At 41.9% G+C, this 23550-nt stretch overlaps 2 protein-coding genes across 4 annotated transcripts; both read right to left on the bottom strand.

Annotated features, from left to right (window-relative positions):
- Positions 1-2255: 2255 nt before the first annotated feature.
- Positions 2256-10554, bottom strand: MIIP (migration and invasion inhibitory protein). Of its 2 annotated transcripts, none has more exons than XM_050714846.1 (10): positions 10437-10554; positions 7965-8152; positions 6963-7433; positions 6629-6731; positions 6048-6159; positions 5782-5846; positions 5196-5325; positions 4746-4842; positions 3768-3875; positions 2256-3512 (listed from the first exon to the last, which is right to left on the bottom strand). In XM_050714846.1, the coding sequence occupies exons 2-10, from the start codon at positions 8133-8135 to the stop codon at positions 3342-3344; spliced, it is 1428 nt and encodes a 475-aa protein (XP_050570803.1). In that variant the 5' UTR covers positions 8136-8152; positions 10437-10554; the 3' UTR covers positions 2256-3341. The 2 variants fall into 2 exon arrangements, with proteins under 2 accessions (XP_050570803.1, XP_035413296.2); XM_035557403.2 differs by lacking the exon at positions 10437-10554 and adding an exon at positions 9769-9902.
- Positions 10484-23527, bottom strand: MFN2 (mitofusin 2). Of its 2 annotated transcripts, XM_035557399.2 has the most exons (19): positions 23383-23527; positions 23083-23230; positions 22638-22816; positions 21789-21924; positions 21272-21434; positions 20601-20725; positions 20195-20303; positions 19990-20097; positions 19489-19642; positions 19182-19249; positions 18895-19016; positions 18439-18565; positions 17637-17741; positions 16965-17067; positions 16177-16397; positions 15870-16019; positions 14871-15067; positions 14345-14479; positions 10484-13504 (listed from the first exon to the last, which is right to left on the bottom strand). In XM_035557399.2, exons 3-19 carry the CDS (start codon positions 22810-22812, stop codon positions 13435-13437), a joined length of 2268 nt encoding a protein of 755 aa, XP_035413292.1. In that variant the 5' UTR covers positions 22813-22816; positions 23083-23230; positions 23383-23527; the 3' UTR covers positions 10484-13434. The 2 variants fall into 2 exon arrangements, with proteins under 2 accessions (XP_035413292.1, XP_035413294.1); XM_035557401.2 differs by having other exon boundaries at positions 22638-23230.
- Positions 23528-23550: the final 23 nt, after the last annotated feature.

The following is a 23550-nucleotide window of genomic DNA, read 5'->3' as shown; positions in this document are numbered from 1 at the left end:
CCTTTCTTGGTAATCTGGTTCTCCTCATGTAAAAGCTGAGAGTTATAAAGTTTATCTATTAACAGAAACAAAAAAGAGTTTTCCTCTGCTGAAGCAAAGGAAAGAAATTAGGGAAATACTAAATAATTTTTGTGAAAGAAAAAATGAATAGGAAGATTTTCAGGATCACACTTTTTTTCCAGAGTGTTTCAAAGACCGACCATCTAAGCACTGAAATTCTGGGCTCTTATTTTCTTCTTCTTAGCAGCATGGTTTTGTTCTGCACAAACCACTGCAATACACCAGCAAAAGTGGAAAGCCACGTCCTTACATTTGGTCTGACATTACCCAGGAAATTTGTGAAATCGAGGGTTTTAACAGAGAAAAGAAGGGGCACAGTTTCTCTTATGTTTTCAGATTTGACACACACTGAGAACAAGTTCTGGGCTGTGAAAACACAAGTTCTAAAAAGATGAAAGACCCAAAATCAAAGTTTACAAATCACTCAAAAAGCAAGCTCACGCCACATGCAAATGTTTCACCTGGGGGTTGTGGAGACATCTGGAGATGTCATTCCTTGACATGCTGATAACTACACAGAATGATTAATCAGCACTACACTCATTCAAGATTCAGTATTAATTCTTGTACTGACAGCAAGAAACACCTGATCCTGAAACGTCACTAAAACTATCTCACAATAATCCAAGGGGAGGCAAACAAACAAAATAACACTGATGGCAGTCTAATGCTGCTGTCAAGAAACAGATGGAGCTACGTTTTAAAGGCTGAACTCCGCTTTTCTGTTAAAACAAGGAACAGATGTATTATTTACTGTGCCATATTTAATTAAGCAAAGCTGGATTTCCCAACTTATGAATCAGGGTTACATACAGTCAGAAGGAGGAACTGAACTTCCAGCTTTACCATCAAAGCAACTGGTGGTTATCACTCATGCCAAAGGAGAACTAATATAAAAGGGAACACACACCGGAGCCAGCCGTTAACAGAAGATATCGCTGCACAGACTGAGCAAACATGTTCCAAGTGCTATGAAGAAAAAAAACAATCCAGACCAAGACAAGAATGGCCTCACTGTGTCTATCCCAGCTTCTAGTAGAAGTGTGAGCAACACAGGAGCTTCCAGTTTTGCCAAATGCATACATTATTCTCCAAGCAAATTCTTCCACTGCTATCACAGATTGAGTGGAGGATCCCTGCCTTCTGCCTAATGGATCTTTTATGCCTGTTGCAGGAGACATTTAGGAATAGATTTGCTACCTTTCTCTGGGCATATTTGAGCTCTTCAAATCAGTTACAGATCCTTCCTTACCAACTGTGGTAGAGAATTCCTTCTTGTGAATTACTGTGCACCTCAGACATGTGGGGTTGCCCCTTTTCTTGTTCACCAACGTGTATGAAGACAAATCTCCTTAAATCTTGGCCAGAGGCCTCACAGAAGCACGACTGCCTCTAGGAATGGGAGACAAGCTATCCCAGAACCCTGTGCCTGCACAACAGAGTTTAGTATTTGCATTATTTTGTGGGTAAGGACATAATCCTGGAAGTACTGGTGCACCATTGGGAACTCTATTGCTTACCATATCGTATTGATCTGCAGATCTGTAAAGGTCTCCCCCCATCCCATATCTTACATTCCTGCTTTCCCAATCCAGCCCCCCTCTCCACACTGCCGGTATTTCACAACCTCTGCCTCCTACCACCCTTCCTACCACTCTGGCTTCCTACTGTATATCCCCACAGTCTCACCTCTGCTTAGCCTTCTCTCCAGAAATCCCTGGCCTCTCAACCTCCTGTTTTCCTAGCCCAGAATCCCAGCATCCCAAGCACACTACTCCCACCCTCCATTCTCCCCTTGAAGTGCAGATTCCAGCACTGGTTTCATCACCGCTCAGGCTGCTGCAGAGTCCATGATCCAAGTACAGAAGCTGCTTTAACACTGGATGAAATAAATATAATTTTTCAGCCTGCAAATAGATGTACTCCTTTACAATCACCCTCAGGTGCAATCTCAGCCACCCTCCTTCATGAAAGGGTATAATATTTTGGAATGAGGGCACTTACTGCAGGACAAAGTCACCGGACGAAACCTTCTTACTACATTATAATTCATTAATGTATTCACACCCGAACTACTCACAGCACATTTCAATTTATTTTTAAATTATTTTTTTTAATGGAAAGAATGCGACTAATTCTGTTCATTTTGCCCTACACATACAACCCAAAGCTAAGATGATCAGTCATGCTGTTCACTTTCCATTCCAACAGTCTCACATTGTTTTCATAAACTTGCAACATTCCTTCCTTGCTTAAAAAAGTCTAATCGCACATTTAATTTCTAAATTAAGTATTGAACATGTAAGTAAATAACACTGAATAGCAAGAAGCCAAAAACGTCATTGGTGTAAACCCAAGAACTTCTGTCATGTTAACTCCCAGAAATAAATTTAAACCAAAGCTTCTGAATGCAATTACTAGTAAAGATTTCACAGTAACTTACAGAATTCTTAAGGCAGGAAATTCTGTTTGAGGCTTACTGAAGACAAAATAAGACATCCATTTAACCATTTTTAAATAAGGAAAGTAAGATCATTTTATGAAGTTCAAAAAAATCGTATCACATCATACACTTTGTTCTGGTATAGTTTTTAAAACTCCACAAAGTTTTTTGGCTGATCTCCAAAAAACTTGCAAAAACAGAGGTAAGCATAATTTGAAAACATCTTAAGGCATTTTCTGGCTTTCTGAGTAATAAAATCTTTTATTTTAATGTCATTTTTCAGGTTTATTTCTCTGGTGTAATACACCCTCCTACAGCTAGAGACATTGAACTGAAAATTGACTGGATTTTTTTTGTTTTAACTAAATTGTTGAGTAACTCAAGTCTAAGGCACTAGCAAATTGTGTGTCATGTTTCAAGTGTTTGGAAATAAGCATATTTGTATGCATCCCACTGAACCTGGCCATTCATAGACTAATTCCTTGCCCTTGCATTCAAAGCTAAACTTACATTTCTGGTTCACTTAATCGAGGCGGCAGGTGAACTCTATGCGTATCTGTTGCTATGCCTCTCCTAGTTTTCCTGTTCTCAACTCTTTATGCAGCCCCAAGGAGGAAAGCTCATGCATCTGCTTAGAAGTAGCTGCAAAATTCACAAAAAGAAAAGTGAAAAGACATATATGAGGGTTATGAGGGTTGGTACATTGAGGTATGTGTATTGGTTGCTGACAGAGACACGGGACTATGAAAATTAGAAAAAAATCTCTTGTTCAAGATTTATTTTTAACCAAATTAATTTGTCCACTCCCCACCTCCACCCCCTCCCCAAGGCAAACAAGTCAGTGGTTCACAGTTGAGGTAGTACTATTTAAATCTGGAGCTGCTCTGTAGTGTCCAGGTTTGGTTTGCTCCCTCTGCTGAGAAGCCTTGCTAAATCTGAAGAGTGTTGAACGGGTCAGGTTTAGAAGCTGGTCAGTTCTGGTTCCTCCTGACACTCTGGACACCAAGTTCTGGAATCCAAACGAAGACATCATTAATCAAACAATGCCACGGCGACTGTTCCCATTTTGCTGAAGACCGGGGAGCTGAACAGACTTCTGCCTATGTGCTGCTGTTATCCAGTTCTGTTTTTTTTTTTTTTTTCTTCCAGACATTTTCTTTTGCTCAGCCATCAATAATTATCATGCTCTTGAGAGAGATGGAATTGCAATCCCCACCTGTACGATTCACAACATCTCCATGGAGTGTTTAAAAGCTATTCTTACCACGCGAGGATGGCGAGAAGGCTTCTCTTCCAGTGAAGCTCGCAGATCCAAATTGCTGAGTGTGGAGTTACTGGAAGGGATGATGTTTTCCCAGCCAACCAGGCAATGCTGTGAGAAGAGAGAGGAATGTTATATGACAGTACTTTCTAGATAAATACTCCACAGGAAGGCACTGGCAGGCTAATTAATTTCTGAAGAGTTTTAAATCACTAAAAAGTAAAGAGAAGAAATCTTTTCTATGCAAAACTGCATAACTATCCCCTCTTCCATCTTTCTCTGGCTAGTTATTTCTAAACCAGTCTCCTGCTTTGTGAACTCAAACACCTGACCCCTCTGAACTTGTCTCAACTGACTCATCCAGTGCCTCAAACCTCAAGCTAGGCTTCTTCCTACTTATTCTCTGGAGCTCTCTAGGGCAGGGCTGGGTCTGATTAGTAACACTGCCTGCAGCATTGCCTAGTGGCTGGTATACAGGACCAACTCTGCAAAAACAGTTTTAAATCCAACCTCGCCGCTATCGGTTATTCCTGATCTCTGCACCATGTGGATATTTCACAGAAGCTTGTCTTTTAGACTCTTCAATGTCTTTTAACAGAGACAGGTGCTCTCAGGTATGGTTCTTCTAGTTGAAAGTTTGATGCCTGAAATCGATCAGCTGAATTACGCCCCAGCAGCAGACAGCTTCATATGGCACTTTCTTTTCCTCAGCATAAAGCATTTGGAGACAAGCCATATACTTTATACCAGTCACATGAAGGCATGAACTCAGAAGCATGCGCAAATGACTTTTCTTGGTACGTCAGCAACCCAGATCAGAACTTCACTCACCACCACGCACGGTCCAGCAACCATTCAGCTCAGAAATTTCAGTACAAACTATGAGAGGGATGGGAGAGTCCTAAATTCTTTCCTTCTTGTACAGCAGCAATGCTCAATCTGGGCTGTGCAATCAGTACCAGAAAGACGACAGTGACTTACCGAGGGTAACGCTAGACTGTCTGCTGGTTCAAAGCTATTCCTGCGATGAGCTTTGTATTTGTAGGCAGGCAGAAGAGTAGACCTAGGAATGCTGACCCTGCAACCACACACAGGAAGTAATTGCCTACACCTTCCACAACGCAGAGGAAATCTGCATGTTTTCTCCACTCAAAATCCAGAGTCAATCAAAAAACAAACGAAGGCAAGCAGTTTTGGATTAAGGCATTAGACACTTAACACCTACGTTCAGATATTGGACCAGCTTTGTAACTATTTCTGCTTGTGGAAAAGATTTGTAGGGAGTTTTTAAGCAAGAGATTTTTCTCTGCCTTGAGAGCAGCATCCTTCTGTGGAGCTATTTTGATGCTCTTTTCTCCCTCACATGATCAGCTTTTTCTTCCCATTGTCTCCTTGAGTCCTGCATGTTACAAAGCAATGATGTTCATCTACCTGACATAGGCTGGCTCTTCCAGTGTCTCTGGGGGCTGGTGGGCACGTGGCATCTTACACACGGGACAGGCAGATTCTGAATCCACAGGGACAGTGAAGAGGCGCTGGTTTAATCGGTAACAGTAAACACCTGCCACGCAAAACAATGAACCATCATGGCATTTCTAGTTTGTCACAAGGTTCCTCAACACTTGCAATATAAAGCTGTCTTCTACCACAGTGCTACACGTGCATTCTATAGAAACAGAGCTGCTTTTCCTAAAATATCTTTTACATTTCCTGTCCCCAAATAAGTTCCTAAAAAGCAAAACCAAAACTCAACCCCCTCAAACAAAAAATAGAACTGTAATCAATTACAATAAGCCCTGACAAAATAAGATGACACTGATTGAGAGAGGATGCCTAGAAGTCTCTTCAGAGGAGGAAGTCAAGTCTGGATTAGAAATTACAGTGAAAAATAACACATTTTTCACTGTCTTACATGATGTGGGGCTTAGTCAGAGCAACAAGAATGCTTAGTTGTTTGTTCAAAGAAATTGGATTAGGAAGAAACCTGATCTTACACCTATGAGAAATCTGATCTTACACTTATGGGAACTGGTTATCAAATCTTGTTCTTGTTCAGGAATTATGTAATCCAGAGCCTTGGGCCTAAAGAAACACACAAACACAACAGTTAGTCACAGGGGTGTAGGTCCTCTGAACAGCCCCCACCCTTTCCAAGCATACATTCCTAACTGGGAGGTAGAGACCCGCAGAGCCACCCTTACAATTTCCCACTGCAGTTAGACCATACTTATTACTCTAAAGGGACACGTAGCTGCTTCAGCCCTTCCCCTTGTACCCACTTACTCCAGGTGCTGCTCATGGATACATGCTTCTTTGTTGGCCTGTCGGAACTCATGCAGCTCAGCAAAATATTGATCGGATTTTTGTGCTACTGAAGAGTCTGTATCTAGAAGCCCTGAAAATATGAAGCAAAGAAAAAAGTTCAAGGCTTTACTGAATTTGAGAAAGCACCAAAGCAAGCCTCGAGCAAAATGATCAAGTCAGCCAAAGGTCTGGAGCACCAAAGTGGATAATGAGAAGAGCACACCATCATGTCAAGTCAGAGGTTTCTGGTGTGATCTGGGTTCCTTGTTGCATTCATTCATTTTGGTTACTTGCTGTCTCCTCTGACCCCACTGAGCTTTACCATTTGCTGCCTGGATTCTCATACCGTTGCCACTTCACCATGACATGGAAGCACAGATCACCTCTGTCCTGGTGCAGCAACAGCTACTGACAAAACTACAGCTCCTCTGCTGAGACTGGCTCCATGGGCTCCACGTCTGTACTTCTGTCACATCAGAACTTAACGGAAGGATAACCTGTGTTTTAACTCTTGATATTACACATCACGCCAAGTGCTTTGCTTCAGGTTTAAGACTTACCTGCAATCCAGTCATAGCCCAGGAATGGACACACGGACCAGCTACTCATAGGCAAGGCGTATTCTTCAGGCTCAGACTGAAAAGTCACATGAGCAACTTCCTTCTGGGAAGAAAAACAATTCATAAAGACCTCTTACACATCTAGCAGGACATTCAAAGGCACAGCTTGGGAGGTAACTGGCAGGTATTTACATTAGACAGCTGTGGCTTAGTTTACGGCTGGATCTATAGCTCTACCAGTAATTTGCTCAGAGTAAGCAGTATTCTCCTGACCCTTCCCTGCATCCTTCTACTGACTTAAGAAAAGGAGCAAGGCATTGGTTTCACCATTTACCTTCCACTCTTTGGATTGAGATGTCAGCAGGATTGATTTAGGGGTTATGGGCTCATTGCTGGTCTCTTCACTTTGTTTTTTGTTCAGTGATAGGTCCAAGTGAGCCTTAGGTTGTTTTTTCTCATTGAGACCATGTGGAAGAGTGGACTGGTTTTTGTTCTCTCCATGTCCCAGAAGGAAAGTTTCGTTCTCTGCACTTTCTTGATCCTGGCCATACCTATCCACTCTGCAGGTTTCTCTACCACATGCAATGATTGCAGACGCAGGCATAACATTCTTCTCTTTATCAGAAGAGCTGGAATCCAAACCTACTAATTCCTGCACCTTCATTTGTTGCTGCACCCCTCTGTCATTTCTGCTGCGTTTGAGTGAGGAACAAAGGGCTGCTCTGGCTGCATAAGCTCTGGGTTCCACAGAGACCAACGTTGCAGGATCATGTTGAGTAGACACAGCATCAACTTGATTTTCCTTCTGTAAGGACATCACATGGCATCAGATTACAAACACTTTTTATGAGGACAGTGTACTCGACGAGAAAAATCAATTTCTCAATCCAGTCTGCTCATGCCTTTTCTCGAGGGGAAAACAGTCTTAATATCATTCATGGGACCTCTACCAAGTGTTTGAAGAAGGTAAGAAAGGGATCGCTTACAGCTGGCTTACAGCTAAATGCAGCTTCTTCCTGAGCTGAGAAGCTGCTAAACTTTCAGCCTTCATGCTTAGAAGAAACCAAAGGTTTATGTTCCATGATGATCCTTCTTATCTTACATTAAGAAACCTACATTTATTAGGCAGCAGCTGATGTTTGAAGCCTTTGCAATGAGAACGTATTTGAGACGACAGCATAAACAAAAACCGAAAGTCTAGCTACTTTTCTAACAAGCTCTATATTCCATGTTCCACCAGCTGTTCCATGTTCACACTGCTCTATAAGCAGAGCTACTGCCTACCATACGAGGCCCATTTGCTTCCCAGCACTTTTAGCACAGACCCAACACATACCCCTCTCTTGGGCAAGGGGACAGATCTTTTCGTAGTTGCTACATTAGGAAGAGATGCTGGAATAAGTGGCTTGCTGGGAAGACTTTTTCTGATCTCTTCCTGCTTCATTCTTAGCTTTTGTAGAAGGTCCTTGTTGGCCTGACGCAGCCTACTCAGGTGCTCTAACTCCATCCTATGGATGTGTTTTCCTGTAAAGCCAGAGAAGGGTGAACCGCATGAATGGAAGCATTAAGCAAAGAATCAGGCACAGGAAAAAAAAAATCAACAGATAATTGTGCTTTCAGAAGGCTTTTCACAAAAATCACTTACAGGTGTTGGAATACTAGGAGTTTGCTCCTGAGAAATTAGCCGATGTTCAAAGATAAGTCTCAAAACTCTTTACGCTAAGAACAAGCATCACTGCATACCTCTCCGACCCTTGTGTGTAATGTCAAGTATTTTCTACCCAGAAACTAGTAGCTGACTGAATAGAGACAGGAAATTCTTATAGGGGAAACAGTAAACATGAAAAAGTCACTTCAAAAAGCCAAATGAGAGACATCTGATTCAGAGGCTGATATTTAGGACAACCGTATATAATTCTGCTTTCATCTTCTTCTTAAGCGTCAAAATTCATATGAATGTGCAGTTAGTATCACAACAACTTCACCGTATGAATACAAATATGAATTTATTTACTACAGCCAAAAGAAATATTAAATCAAGTGTTTTCCACACTCCCCAGGCAGGAAGACTTCAAAAGGCTCAGTGATGACTCAGTACTAGGGCTCTGACAATCCCAGTCCCACACACTAATCACTAAGGGTTATTGCCTTTTTACTAGAAGAGAGGTAAAAAAACGACTTTAAAACAAAACAAACAGAACTTATTTTGGTTGTTCTGTCATGCTGTTCAAGATGCTTACAACATCATAAAGTCCTCTAAATTTGCAGAAAGTGTTTTACTTAAAAAAAAAAAAAAAAAAGAGACAGGGTCTTTGTCTAACATAATTGATTAAGTTCTAAATTAGAACCATGTGCTTCTCTATGACCTTCTCTATGACCAAAAGATCCCTAAGTCCTTCTCTGAAAGCTCATCTGATTTGTTTTTTGCATCTGCTACCTTGGCAACTGGACGTAAGGAATCAAACACATATACTGTACAATGGCACTGGGAGGAGCGAAGAGCAGTGCTACCAACCAAACCCACCCACAACACATCTCTTAGTTACAAGAAAGGTGCACAACTGGACATAAAATAGAAATATCAGTCTCGAGGCACTAAATTTATTTGAGCACGTTTAAACAACACAGTTCTCACCGCATTCACAGGACAAAGCTAATGGCACCCTCTCATCATTGCTCACCAGAAATCGAATACTCAGAAATTAACATTAGTCAAGGGACTTTCTGGGCGGGTTTTACCAGACGAGATCCACTCTTAGCATAATCCACAAGAAGCTCTTGTTAGCTTTTTATGCTCTACCCCAAGGGTTCGAGCTTATGAAACTGCCTGAGCGAGATTCCTTTGCGAAAGGGAGCTCAGTTTGGCTAGGTAAAACACAAACAGTTCCCTCAGGAACTAAGCAGCCGCATCTTGGAGATGTCCAACACCTCTGCAGAGCTTCCCAGGCCAGCTCCTGAGCAGGCTCGGCTCTCCCATACCCACCAGGAGCGGGGGAGACAGCCCCGGGCGTTACAAAATTCCCCTCCCGCCTCAGAGAGGCGAGGCGGGCAGCCGAAGGGCCGGTAACCTCTCCCTGCACAGCACGCCCGCCTCGGGGGCCCTCCCGCTGCCCCCCCCAGCTCCGCCTTTCGGGGCCCACCTGTGCCGCCTCTCGGGGCGATCCCGCGGCCGGGGGATCCCCGGGCCCGGCTCCAGCCGCCACCGGGCTTCCCCCGGGCAGTCCCGGCCCGGCCCTTCCCGCAGCCACCACACGGGGCCGGGCCCGCGCCGCCGCTCCCGGCATGCGCGGGGAGCTCGGCCCCGCCCCGGCCCCGCCGCGCCGGAGAGGGCCCAGAGGGAGCTCCCTGGGCACGGGGAGCCTCGTCCTACCCCGGGGCTGCTGCACAGAGCGGCCCCGGGACAGGGGGAGGCGGCCCCCAGCCCTGCTCCTCTCGGATTCACGAGCTCAGTGCCTGGGCAGCCCAACTACCCCAAGTCCCAGGGAAGCTAGGAGGCAAAGCCTAGCACGGGAAGTGGCTTTTTCAGTCCTAGCATAAGCTAGGAGCTGAGAATACTCACTCCGCACAGCCCTTTCACTCTATTAATGCAGTAGTTGCTGGCCATTACATCCTACGATATTCTCAAGAACTTGAGATTCAGTTTCGACACTTTCATACAACTTAGGAATCTCACAAGCTTTCTGTCAGCTCTTTCAGTACCATCGCTCTCCTTTCTAACTTCTCACAGTAAGAATACAGATAAAAGCTGCTATCAAACACACAATTTACTACAACACAGCACGTCATCATCCGAACGTATCATACTTACACTTGAAGACTTTGCATCAAGTTATGCGGAACACAGCAGAAGAAATATTTTTCCAATTCATTTTTATTTTGGTTTCCATTGCTTACAGCATTGATACAGGAATAATTCATGCAAATTTATCACCTTAAATACAGCAAAGAGAAAACTCACTGGTAAGAGTATTTTCCAAGAGCTCCATCAACATAACACAATCAGAAGATAAGTAGCAGCAATAAGATAAAGTGCATTTAGCTGACATTCTTTAATAAGAGCTTGGGGGAAGAGTACTTTTGGAATTACTTCTTCTAAAGATTAGTTTATCATTCCTTATGACAAGCAGAAGATAATCTCCTCGCTAATAGTGTTCTTTCATCCACCAACCTGAATTAAAGAAGTACAGCTGTATTTTTTAAGAGGAAACTAACTCATAGGTCTTTCTGTTAAAAGTTTGATTCTCGATCACTCAACTTCTAGTGTCAAGGGTTATGCACATACTTAAAAAATACTTCCCTCCCCTGTTAGCAGTTTTGCTTCTTAAAAAATTCAAGTGGTTTTTTCCCCTGTTCTATAGGTTAGGTTTCACCCCTACAGTGAGAATGCCTACATCACCAAAATCCGAACAGTGTCAGAAACGCACACATGGGCAGCACACCAGATTCTAAGAACCCAACAATCTCTTTCCGTTTACAAATCTGACCCTGACTTTGAAGATCAGATCACTTATCAGATTTCCTCTAAAGGCCTGCTGTAGAGATACTAGCAGCATGTCTTCAAAGGCGAGATCAGCACTTCAGGTAGTCTAGAGCTGCTGAGTAGTACATCATCTCCCTCTACCTCGAAAAGACAATTTCCTGTTGTATCAGAGATGTGCTTAATATTTTAACTCGAAAGCATTGCACATTGCCTATTATAAATGCGTACATCATAGCTTGGGAGACTAAAGATCTGAATTTATTCACATAATACCTACAGCAGAATAACAGTGAACGATTCCACTTACCCTGGCATACGTCACCTCAAGCCTAGAGAACACATTTCCAAAGGCAAGGACTCAAATTTCTCTCTTCCCCATTCTCAGTTCTGATCCAAGCCATATTTGTGTACTGGCAGCTGCCCGAGGAAACTGAACAAGGCCAATAAGGAGCCCTCTGATGAAAACAGCTTTTCAGTTTGGGTTGCATTCAAAGCTGCCCCCAGGAAGTGAAAGGTTTGTTTGCCTCCTGCATTCCAGGGACCTAACAAGTGTCTCACTGCCAGCTCCTACATAACCAAGATACTTCGAGTCTTACTGCAAATCTTTAAACAGCCTGAAGTACTTACTGACACTCTGCTATTTTTTCTCCCTCAAGTATCAGGCAGCTTCTCCTCTGGAACATCACACGAAGTGGTGAACTTGTCACAGGCACATACATTCACACCTGAGCACAAATGAGAAGTCCTAAGGCTAGCTGATACCATTTTCAAGTGAGAAGTCTTACTCTCAATACAACAACAACAACAACAACACCTTAGTAGTTCTGAATTCAGCTGTGACCTGCTCACAGATGATCCATATTCTCTAATGATTGATACTGAACGGATTTTGGTTGACCCTAACCTCAGAATTAATTACAGGATCTGATTCTGGATTCCTGAGGGATGTTTTGTGGGGAACATACAGGTCATACCCAATACATGGTAAAATACAGATCCACCAAGTCAAAAAGAAGCTTTGCAACACAGGAGCCTGATCCTGGTACTAGTGAAATCAGTGGGAATGTCTCCTCTACCAATTTCAACACAAAGAGAATCAAGTCCTTACAATTCTCAAATCTTATACTCAAAATTAATTTGCTTCAGGGCAAAACTCAATAATCAATTTGATCTGTTTGCAAATAAAAAATGTCTTAAAAAACTTAACCCATTCTTACCCTGGCATTAAATAGGAAGGACAGGTCTCCCACCTTCAGACTTTTAACAGAAGAGAAACAACGAATCATATTACTGCATGGACTGTAACATCCTATGGGAACTCTACATGAAGCATAATCTCTTACAGCTTGTAATCCCCATGCTGTCCTCGTGGCCAAATAATGGTAATGGAATTCCAAAGGCCTGCTTCCAGAAACACAGCTGTGCAATGCCAGAAAACCCCCACATTCATCAACTTATCTCATAAAGCAGTTATTTACATTCTGTTAAGTGGCTCATTTTTTCATTCCTCACTTTCTTCCTCAACAAGATGCCAAATTATCAACACTAACTCCTTCCTAGGAGCTAGCTATGTCTTTGCAAACTATTTACCTATGATGTGAAATGGGTCAGACTGCATTATTAAATAGCTTTGAAGAGGAAGAAATTAACTCCAAAGACAATAAACGTACCAAAGCAAAATCTTGGTCTGTCTTGCTTTGGAAGAGAACTAGGTTTTGTTCACAGGTTTAAACATGCTGACAGCAATAAACCTTTCTATGAAGAGAAACAGTGCAGCGGTTCTTTGCCATGTTCTACAATAACGGAAGGTTTACCTAGGAGATAGGCTTCCACGGGCTATAAAAGTACTGTGAAATTGCTATTACTTGTGTGCATGAGATCACTGTTTAGAAAAAACAGCTGCTTGTCACATACATAAACTTGGGGCTTTGAAGTCAAAAGCTCTGTCTTCGTGTAGTAAAACGAATGACTCCATAAAGAAAGATGTGTTAGAATAACATTTAACCTGATAAACATTTGCTTTTAAACTTGACTGTTACCGTACCTTATTTTGATTTTAAAAGCCCCCTGGAAATGTATGAAGCACACATTGCTTCTGAAGTAGCCTGGTCTCCCAAGCAGGAAAAGAGAGTTATAAACAGCTAGTGTTTAGAGGTGGGACACAAAAACAAGGATGCAGAATCCTACTGTTCACACAGCAACTGGAAACATAGCGATAGACTTCTGCTCACTCCCTTTAGGGATTCCATCACCCACCACGTTCTCTGCAGTAACTGAAAGAGCACTGAAGGGAAGAAAGGGTGTTGTTTTTCCTCTTCTTCCCACACTATCTGCTTTGCTGCAAGTACTGATGTGTGAACATGTTAAGTTCACTGTCAAGCCAACCCGCTTTATTCCTGTGAAGACAAAAAATCTCTATTAGGTAAGTAAAGTAGTTCTTCTCAAGCCAATCTGAAAAAAGCACGACTAAGATTAGTCAACAGCAAGGTGTGGAGAGGAGTGCCAAGGAGGTCCATTCCAAAATGCTGCTAGCATTGCTCGTCTCCTTCAGGTCAGGAACACTAGCCAGCGGTTTTGAGGTTCATAGTGAGATCTTGGTCACAACTTCAAACTGATCTTATTATTTGTGTAGGTAAGGTATGTTTGAAAAATTCTTCCCAACAGCTTTTGCAGGGTGAAGACAGACATCAGACCCAATTGTGTACAAGGGTGAGGGAGAGACTTTTTACATGATTTTCATAACCTGGAAGAGTTTGTAGAAGTAGAGGGCTGTATGGTTTGGTAAACAAAAAGGAATTTTAATTCCATACAAACCAAAAGAAAGAAGAAAAAGGTGTTTTTTATGAGATAGAAGATTTAAATGACTGTTGACAGTACCTGGGCTTAGCATCCTTCCTTCCTCTATCAGGCAAAAAAAAAAAGCACTGCTCACCAATACCTCAAGAACATCCTCTCTCACCAAAGAATTTAAGTAACTCTCCTTTCTATTTAGAGGCTGCAGAATATTGAAATGTCTGGCAGAGGTATCAAAACAATATATTGCAGCAATTTTTTTTAAATATAATACTAAAAGGGAACCCAACTTGTTATGGAAAGATGTTGATGTCTGCACATCAAAAGCTGTGACAGAAGAAGGACTGAGCTCAGAGACACATCCTAATCCAAACATCTTGGGACAATCATGGGAAAATCAACTGTATGCAGATGTTTGCACACATGTAATAAGAAAATCTCACCTGAGCAGTTTTGCTTTGCTCTGCAGTGAATCCAAAACTTCAATTTTTTTATTCAGAGCAGAAATTTCCTGCTCAAGATTCTCCCGTGTGACATCCACTTGCTGACATAAATGAGCAAATGTTCCAGCAAGCTCCCTAAGAAACAGGAATAGTTGGACAGTGAGAATTAAGATCAAGCACTGAACTCAAGGAGTAAGTCCCTCTGATGGACAGTGATGACACTGACTCAGATGAAAACATCTTTCCACTTCTGCACAAGAATATGTTACTGCCATCAGATCTCTAACATTTGAGAGACTGAAGTACATTAAGACTAAGGGTTAATATAGCACCCACATAATATACCAGGTTATTCAAAAAAACCTCACCCTACCCCATGATATTCTTTTAAAACACGTCATACGTTTTTAAATTGAGTTAAATATGCAGACCCATCTTGCTTTAACAAGGAATATCACCCTACAAAAAAACAAACAAAACAACAAAAATGCAACAGAATTTAGTTAGGTGAATACGGGCAACTCACTGTTGGACTTGGTGGCTGCAATTAGATCCTGTATAGCTGACAATGAGCTGTAATTTCTCTCCAGCATACTCCACAAACTGCCGTTTGAAAGCTCTCTCCTTCGCTTTTGTAGTCCAGGTGAGACGCTCATATACATAAAGAAGCCCATAAAGGCCAAAAGAGAGAGCAATCAGTCTCCAACCCACAGCCTTCCAGACCTAAAATAAGCACAGGGAAAAGTAAATGACACAATCATCACCTAGGAATGACGCTGCCTCCTAACAATGGTGTGTGGAACACTGCACTTGTATTTTAGGGACATGAAAATAAGCCAGAAACCTCCAGAGACAACCCTGACTTGCAAGTAGTTTCATTGGTTAGATAGCTTACTACTGATGTCCTGTCTACAACATAATACCACCAATGGGTTAACTTTTCCAGGACATTTAAGTTACAATTACATGTGCAAACGATCTTTGCCCATTTCACAGAATCCTTGCTTCTGAAGAAAAAGGCAACTTTAGGAAACCATTTTCAAGAAATTGTTCACCCCTAGACACTCTGAAACAGCATGTAGGCAAGGAATCAACATTGGAGAAACTCCAATTCTTTCTGCTACAGCAACTGGAGTTATCATGCAACTTGAGTTAGATCTCTTATTCCTCTGAAGTTTTGGGAGATTTGGGATTCAAAACATTCCCCCTCCACCCCCCCACCTTTAACCCCTGTTCCCCTGTCCCTCTGTCAATGGGACGAATACTAATTTTTCCTTTATTCTCACAGAAATATCAAAGACTATTTAATGTTTTTATAACATACTTGGAAAGCTTTTTATCTTCACAACAACTATGACTCCCAACATAACCAATATGCAAATAAGCACAATATTTGCACTCAAATGGAAGATAAAGTATTTCATTATCTGTGAATTGGAAATATCTACAAGACTCAGCAGTGCAAGTACTTTTCAAGTCAGTGCCAAGGTTATTTATATAAATGCTTCTCAGACTGTCAACCCACCACGCCACCAACCACGATGATCCCCATGGAAGTTCGGGAAGTTAACGAGGCCAGTCCAGTGACCATTGACACCATGAGCTCTTCCTGGGTCATAGAACCCTGAGGCAAAGGAGGCAGGCTAGGATTCGCTGGTGTCAAAGGGCGCTGAACCTAATTTGAAAAGCAAGGACAAAAACAAAAACAAAAAAATAAAAACAAAGTACAGGAAAAAAGAATGCAAGACTGCCCTTCCCACCAAAAAGGCAGCAACAACCACTGGAGTTATGAATATCACACCTAGCTCTGAGCACTCAACAAGATATCTCACCTGGTCATTATAGCCCATCAAGGCCCGACGACCATTCTTTGGTCCCAAAAACCTGTTCACCAGCATTGTCCATCCAAGAGAGAAATGGAATTCTATATCTTCTTGGAAGTCAGCACAAAGTTTATCACAGTTCAGATCGTAGCTGAGCGTGAAGCACTGTCGAGGAATTAACATGTCTATCTGGCCTCGCAAAGAGACTGGGAGAAGAGGTTTTAAGCCATCTGCAACAACAGAATATAGACACATTCAATAAATGGGTGATAGAGTTCACACTAATTAAAAGGACTTGCATTCCATAATCAGAGTGCTTATTGGTTATTCAATTCTCTGCAGTTATTTTTGTTAGTATTTAAATTTCCTGAAGCCAAGCGAATTGCGAAGCAAGAGCCACATCACAAAATATTATGCAATTCTTAGTTCCTTAGATCATCTCAGAAGTCTTTCCATGGATGCTCCCAAATCCTTACAAGTAACTGTAGTTTACAGTTTAGCAATAGCTTGGAAAACAGAATCTGAAGGCCAGTTCCCAAAGTGTTGCTCTCTCAGTCACAATGGATTAAGCTGATTGATTATATTAATTACTAAAGCACAGAACAAGTTCAAGCACACGGTGGGAAAAGCAGGAATACCTAGTCCTCTAAATATAAGTGTTACTAATCACAATGGAAACTAAGACAATGCTGCTGCACATCAGCCATCAGAGTAAAAAGAAAACCAGAACATCTACCTGATTATTGTGTATAACAGTTAGAGGAAAAAGAAAGGGAAACATTTCCTGCAGAACTGACCTATCATTTCTTGCTGCATTGTCTGCAGAGAAGCTGTGATTGCATTGGAGCAACGATCTGACATGTTACGGCCCAGACCTTCCTCAATGTGTTTATGTAACTCCTGACAAAGAAAAAAGGGTTACAAAGGTTATTGAGATTAAATAAACATAGGTAAGATGCAAGTTAGAGGTGCTAGAGCTTCCCAGTTAAAAAAAAAAAAAAAAAAAAAAAAAAACCAACAAAACTCCCAAAAGAGGAGCATGCATTCTGTCTGCCCAGTCTTCTAGCATTAGTTTTTTTTTTCCCTTTCTTCAGTGAAGGAGAAGAAAAAACAATCTACAAAATCTCACATACTCTGCAGACTAGGGAAGGTTCTGTTTGATGTATACAATGCAATACATCATACGTGTGTCCATTTATCACTGAGGTTAGCTTAAGAAAAAAAACACACTAAAAGATTTCCTTCTTTAAACTTTTTTTTTTTTCTTTTTAAAGAAACAGAAGCTGTCCAAGTGCAAAAGAAATGTGAACAGAAATGTGAAAAAAATTCCATAATATGAGAAGCCCAGTTCGTCCCAGTTGGAAGAATGTTAAGCATCTCAAAGAGCTGGCGTAAGTACTGACTCAGAGCCTGATGAGTGAAAAAAAAGGCCTGCTTCTTACAGGTTGCTTAAGCCAACCACCACTTACATTCTTGTAAACTTTAAGAACTACTTGAGATGGATGGAAATCTGCTTGGTATTCATCTACCAACACGGAAAGCCGTCTGATTTCTTCTGCCATTGCATTTGATACCTGCAGAAACAGCCATATGGGATGGTTACTATACGTTGTGCCCCAAGGAGATTCTGAAAACCACCGCTGAAGCATGCATTTCCAAAAAAGCACTCTTAAACACTGGACACTATGATTTTGCAGCACCATGTTGCCATCGTTTGCCAACCGCCAAATGCAATACCAATGACTTGCAAACAAAGAAGACACTTAGAAATACATAACCTATGCTCTGTGTAACAATTCAGACAAAAAAAAAAAGTCAAAATAGGATGTGGGAAAAATGGATAGGCTTTTTCTATATATTCATAATTGAGTTAAAATGGCATGTTATTATTGACGGTAAAAAAATTGACCTTGTTATTCAAGACTAAAATATGGAAACTTGTCTGAAACATTATATCATTTTATGAAGCATTCAATGGCAAAATGTAGTAGCAATAATAATTCAAACATTAATCTGTTTGTTTAAAGCATCTTATATGAGTCTGTTTGAAAGCTTTCCCCAAGTATTATGATTTTCCTTTTATTATCTCTAGGAAAAAAAAAAAGCAAAACAACAAACAAAAAAATCCCCTTCTTCTGAAAGTATTCTTTATCTTCCCACCTGTAACTCTCACATCCCTATTATTTCAAACCTTTGTCAGCACTGAGCATTTCCACCACCATGCTGGTGGCTGGTTCAGACAATCTTTTCTCTTCAGCAGTCACTCCTTACCTGCCTCTCCACTTCTTCTGTGATCTGTTTTATTTTCCGCTTGTAGTCTTGGGTAAGGAGCTCCAGCTGTTTGTCAATAAAACCTAAACGTTCCTGTCGTTCCTCTCGCATTTCCAGACAGTAAACTCTGACGGCAAGAAGGACACATCAAAAAGCCAGGTAAGTGCATTTCTCATCTGCATATACCTTTGGAATCCCAGAGACAAAAGACATTCTCCTGCCCAAGAACAAAGCATGCCAGTATCTATAACACATTAGATATACATGGCATACAGAACAAAAAAGATATTCCTCTCCCAGTACTTTCACAATTCACTAGAAGCAAGACTACTAGTTCACATCCTTCCTGCTCCCAAACCCTCCGTATCCTGCTTTGTATTTTAAATGCTCACATTCCCTTAAATTTCTCCCAGAACGCAAGCTCCAGTCATGTATCAAATATCAGCATCTCCTCACCGCTGTTCCTGGGCAGCGATATGCACAGAATCCATGATGAGACGAACATCTTCGGCGATCTGCTTTGCTCTCACTGTATGCTGCTCAAATTTTGTCTTTACTGCTGACTGGGAGATACATTCCTGCACGTAAAAGCCAAGATTAGCAGCCAGGCAGAAACAGACTAACACCCTTTCTCCTTCTTGTATAATCTAGTTCCAAAATGTGGTCACACATGTTTATAAACTCTAGTCCCCAGCCTTTCAGGAGAAAAGCCTAAAGAGAAGGTTAGGACACGTAATGCTCACCTCAAATCTTCTCTCAAAGTTCTGAAACTCAAACATTCTCACTTGAAACCCATCTGCCAATGCTCCACCTGAGAGAAGGAAAGTACAAAACAACCACTTACATTTTGAGAAAGCAGTAAGATGTTTGACATCAGTAAATACTCCAGCTTTACCTTGGAGCCAATGCAGAAGAGTTACTAAGTTATCTCTTCGCTTTTGGCAGCTCTCTTAATAATCTGACCCACCCCAGTTTTGTCTTGTTTTGGGACAAGGAATTCTATATTTCTTCTCTATAAGAAAATTGAAAGTCTCTGTTAGTTATCTTTACCTCCTTCCGGCATCCCTTGAGCCCTTTGAATCCTGGCATTCAGCACTTCTTTCGCAGACACAAAGAAAATTCGATCCCCTGCCTGTGCTCGATCCACCACACCCAGCTCATCTACCAGGAAACTGGTACACCGCTCCATGTGTTGTCGACGCACCTGAGGGATAAACAGGAAAAACTCTACATGCAGTTAAATCCACTTTATACTCCTTCTCAAAAGTTAGATTAGGTACACAGATGCCCTCTGCTGGTCTAAGCTACCAACGTAAAACAGTATTAATAATAACAACCCTTGCTGTTTAAAAATCCTCCAGAAGTTATCCAGGTCATCTAACTTCAAAATGCCCCAGCGAATGTTTTTTATTTCCTTCTTACGAATCTCAAGAGTCTTGCTCAGACTGCTATGCTATACTCCCCCTAGTCTCCACACTATGGCAAAAAAAAAAAAACCTGCGGATCCTATAATGTCCATGCAAATCGGAGGAGTTTAAATACACCACAAACCTCTTCCATGTATTCTGGTTCAGAGGCAGATGCATCCCAGCGGTTATTTAAAATAAATATATTGGGTCGAGACAGACGTTCATTCACCTTGTGAAAGAATTGTTTCTCCTATGCAGAAAGGAACAAAACCTCTTAAATTAATATGTCAAAGCGTTTAAACTTTTAGACAAATTCACTTAAAACTAGCAAGTGGACTTGAACATACGGTTTGCATCAACGTTGATTCTGAATTTGCCACCAGGACAAATACATCAGCATCTAGACAGAACTTGTCAATCCAGCTGTCCAGCTCTGTGGTTACATCAATGCCAGGGCTAGCAGTAAAAAGAGAAGAGACGTTACTATGCTGTAGAAACACTAAACATATAATTTAAAAAGTTAATAAGAAATGTGTTCCAGCTATTCAGGGCATTCATTTCCCATGTCTGAGCTACAGTGTCCAGAGGTGATGCAGACTAATCAAGAGAAATTGCGGCTGTTAATTACAGGAAAAGACTTTGGTCACTGTCACAGGGTAGAACAGGGTCACTTCCGTCGACGTTTGCTAAATTTATATTTGAATACATCTATGTAATAAATCTGTGATAAAGAGGAAAGAAAGACATTCTCACCTGTCCATGAGCACCAGGTCATCCTTTAAGAGAGGACATTTGGAATTGGGCCACATCACGCTGACTAGACTGCCAGCATTCAGAAGCTCATCTTGATGAAGAGCATGAGCCAGCTGATTCACTGTCTACTCAAAACAGAAAAAAAAAATCTGTATGCTAATACTTTTTAACACAATTATCTTCCCTCAAGGTTGTTCACAATTTAAGATAAAACAATAAAACCCACCTTTGTATCCTTTTTCTCCCTGGGATTTTTTCCCACATAAAACTTGTTTGAGTCTCCCCAGTCAAAAAAATAACCATCTAATAAGAGTTTATGAGAAAGTTTCCTGTCAAGAAAGGCTGAGGAACTATCAGGAAGGCTGTAACCTTAGTCTGTTGTACAGAGCTCAGAACTTCATGAATCATTTCAGCTCCCTGTTATCATTCACAATTACAGCATATCAACTTTCACATAAAATGTACAAGCCCTGTCTTACAGCTTCCTTCATTCCTCCCTTCCTACATCTATAAAAATCCTGCTCTTAATCTCTGCTCCTTTAATAATTAAAATCCTTAACTGTGAAAAATTATTCATAGTGCTTTAATTTTCTCGTTCTTTCCCTTTTCTGGCACTTTTTAAAATAGGGACAGCGCTCTTCTCCTTTATCTTATGCTTAAGGGAATTGTACCTTAACATTCTTCTTTTCCTCTGAGCCTTCAGTAAGCAGGAAAGCTTCATGTCCATCTGTCCCTTCTACACGCAGGAAACAATTAGTGGTGTGTCCAATTCCTGAAGGAAGGACTTTGTCCCACAGCATAGCATTTATCACTGTGCTTTTTCCATTGCTTGTCCTGAAGCGAGATTACAGGATGGTATAGCTGGGCTTCTAAGATTCAGGTATACTCATTTTGATGTAACAAAAAACCAAGCTTTCTAAACCAAAGCGGTTCCAGAAGTAACAATTTAGGTGCCACAGGCAACTTACAGAAAAACTTTCCCATTTTTTATTTTAAAAATTCTTCCAAATAGACTATGTTCCACAATATTGGTGTCCAATTCACAAAGTACTAGCACCAGGGACATCTGCTACACGTTGCATGCAGAAGCGCTAGTGCTTCTATAAATATTTTTTACTGGCTTCAATCCTAACGATGCAAATTGCATTACCAAGTAGGGAGCGTAGGCAACATAAGCACGTGACTCACCTTCCAAAAAAAGCCACTTTCATGTGTCTCCTTGCCAGCACTTCACTAATGCCACTGACTTTCGACAGATAGCCTTTGACTTCCAGTACTTGCTCTTCTGTGGTGACAGGATCAAGCTCTACATTCTTGTGTGTTTCTAAAATCAAAATATATCACGCCTCTGAATTCCAGAAGTCATCTAAGTACAGGATGAAACATCTCCTCATAATGTAACACACACAACCAAATATTAATGTGTCCCAAAGACCACATGGGTAATCTTAAAACATACAATTACACCCTGAGGCAATTTTGCATCGGCTGGTCTCTTTTACGTATCTAATAACCATTCTTATCCTTAGGACTGCCTTAAACAGAAGGCATCCAACACTTCAAACACTCCAGCACTCTTAAAAAATCTTCTGCATGTGAAGCTGGTAATGCCAGCTACTGGCATAAGTTCCACATCACTAGCAATGACATGTCTAGGCTAGAACACTGTAAAGATTATAGGCAGAAAACCAAATGAGCCTTGCAAAGTTCATTAAAACAAAACAAAACAAAACAAACAGTCCTCCCAAACAACAACAACAAAAAAGTAGCTCGCTATCTAGCTCAGTTTCATAACAGGTATGAACTACTTATGTCAGGTTTAAAATATGAACCCTGAATACTTCACCCACAGTCAGTAAAATATTTTTTTGTCCTTCATATGAATATTGACATATAAAGAGATAGGCCTTTATAAATAAAAACAGTAACAGGTCTAGTAGAACTATTTAACCAAATAAGGGTTTTTGGTCAGTGCTTGGGGAAATCAGGTGTGGGCAAAAGACCACTACAGGCTTGTATTTGAAGAGTTCAGCTTACCTTCCAGGAATGAGGAGCTCTCATTGATGTATGCAGCCAACTGTTCAAAAATACCATTGATTTTCTTCTTTGCAGTGACAAAATGTTTAAGCGGAGAAGCATTTACCTCAGCCATGTGTCTTTTATCCTTCTTCACTGCAACTATTGACTTGGAACGACTAAACAATAGGGACATTGCGCTATAGGGAAAAAAAATCCAGAAAATAAAGGTAACTCACCCACAACTGACAGCTATGCAAGTGTCCAACATTCAAGGGGTAGACACCTGCCAAGAACTAGACATATACACATTTTAAGGACAACCGTCTTCTTTTAACAAAGGATTTTTTCCATTTCCCACAATTAGCAATTATTCAAATATTGGAAACGAAGTCACCTTTCCTTCTCCTTTCCAGCAGAGAGGCCCCAGCCCACCCGGGACCGCTCCTCCCGTGGCCCCGCTTACTTTCAGGATGAGGGTCCCGTCTCACAAGCCAGGCATGGTCAGCTCCAGCCCTTGTGGAACACGAACGAGCGCAGCTCTCCCGCCTTCCCCTCGCCCTGGCCGGACTCGGTCCCGCAGCTCTTCCAGCGACGCGGAGCCCAGCCCGTCCCTGCGGCAGGGGGCGAGGAGCACAGCCCTGAGCGGCCCGGCTCCGCTCCCCCAGGGCGGCCGCCACCAGCCCCTCCTCAGCGCTGCCGCGGCAGCGGGCGGGAATCGGCCCCTGACAGGAGGCGCCCCCCGGAGCCCCGCCCCGCCTCTCACCTTCACCGCAGCTCCGCCGGGGCCGCCATGTTACCCACGCACCGTCACCCGCCAGGCGCGGCCCCGCGCGTCACCGCCGCGACGGGCGGGCCCTGGCCCGGGGTGTCACGGGAGGCGTAGGCCGTAGGCGCTGCCGCCTCGGGGCCTCGCCTGAGGTGCGGGCGGGAG

This window comes from Cygnus atratus, chromosome 21 (genome assembly GCF_013377495.2).
Source record: "Cygnus atratus isolate AKBS03 ecotype Queensland, Australia chromosome 21, CAtr_DNAZoo_HiC_assembly, whole genome shotgun sequence".
NCBI classification, from domain to species: domain Eukaryota; kingdom Metazoa; phylum Chordata; class Aves; order Anseriformes; family Anatidae; genus Cygnus; species Cygnus atratus.
This window is presented reverse-complemented; position numbering and strand designations above follow the sequence as displayed.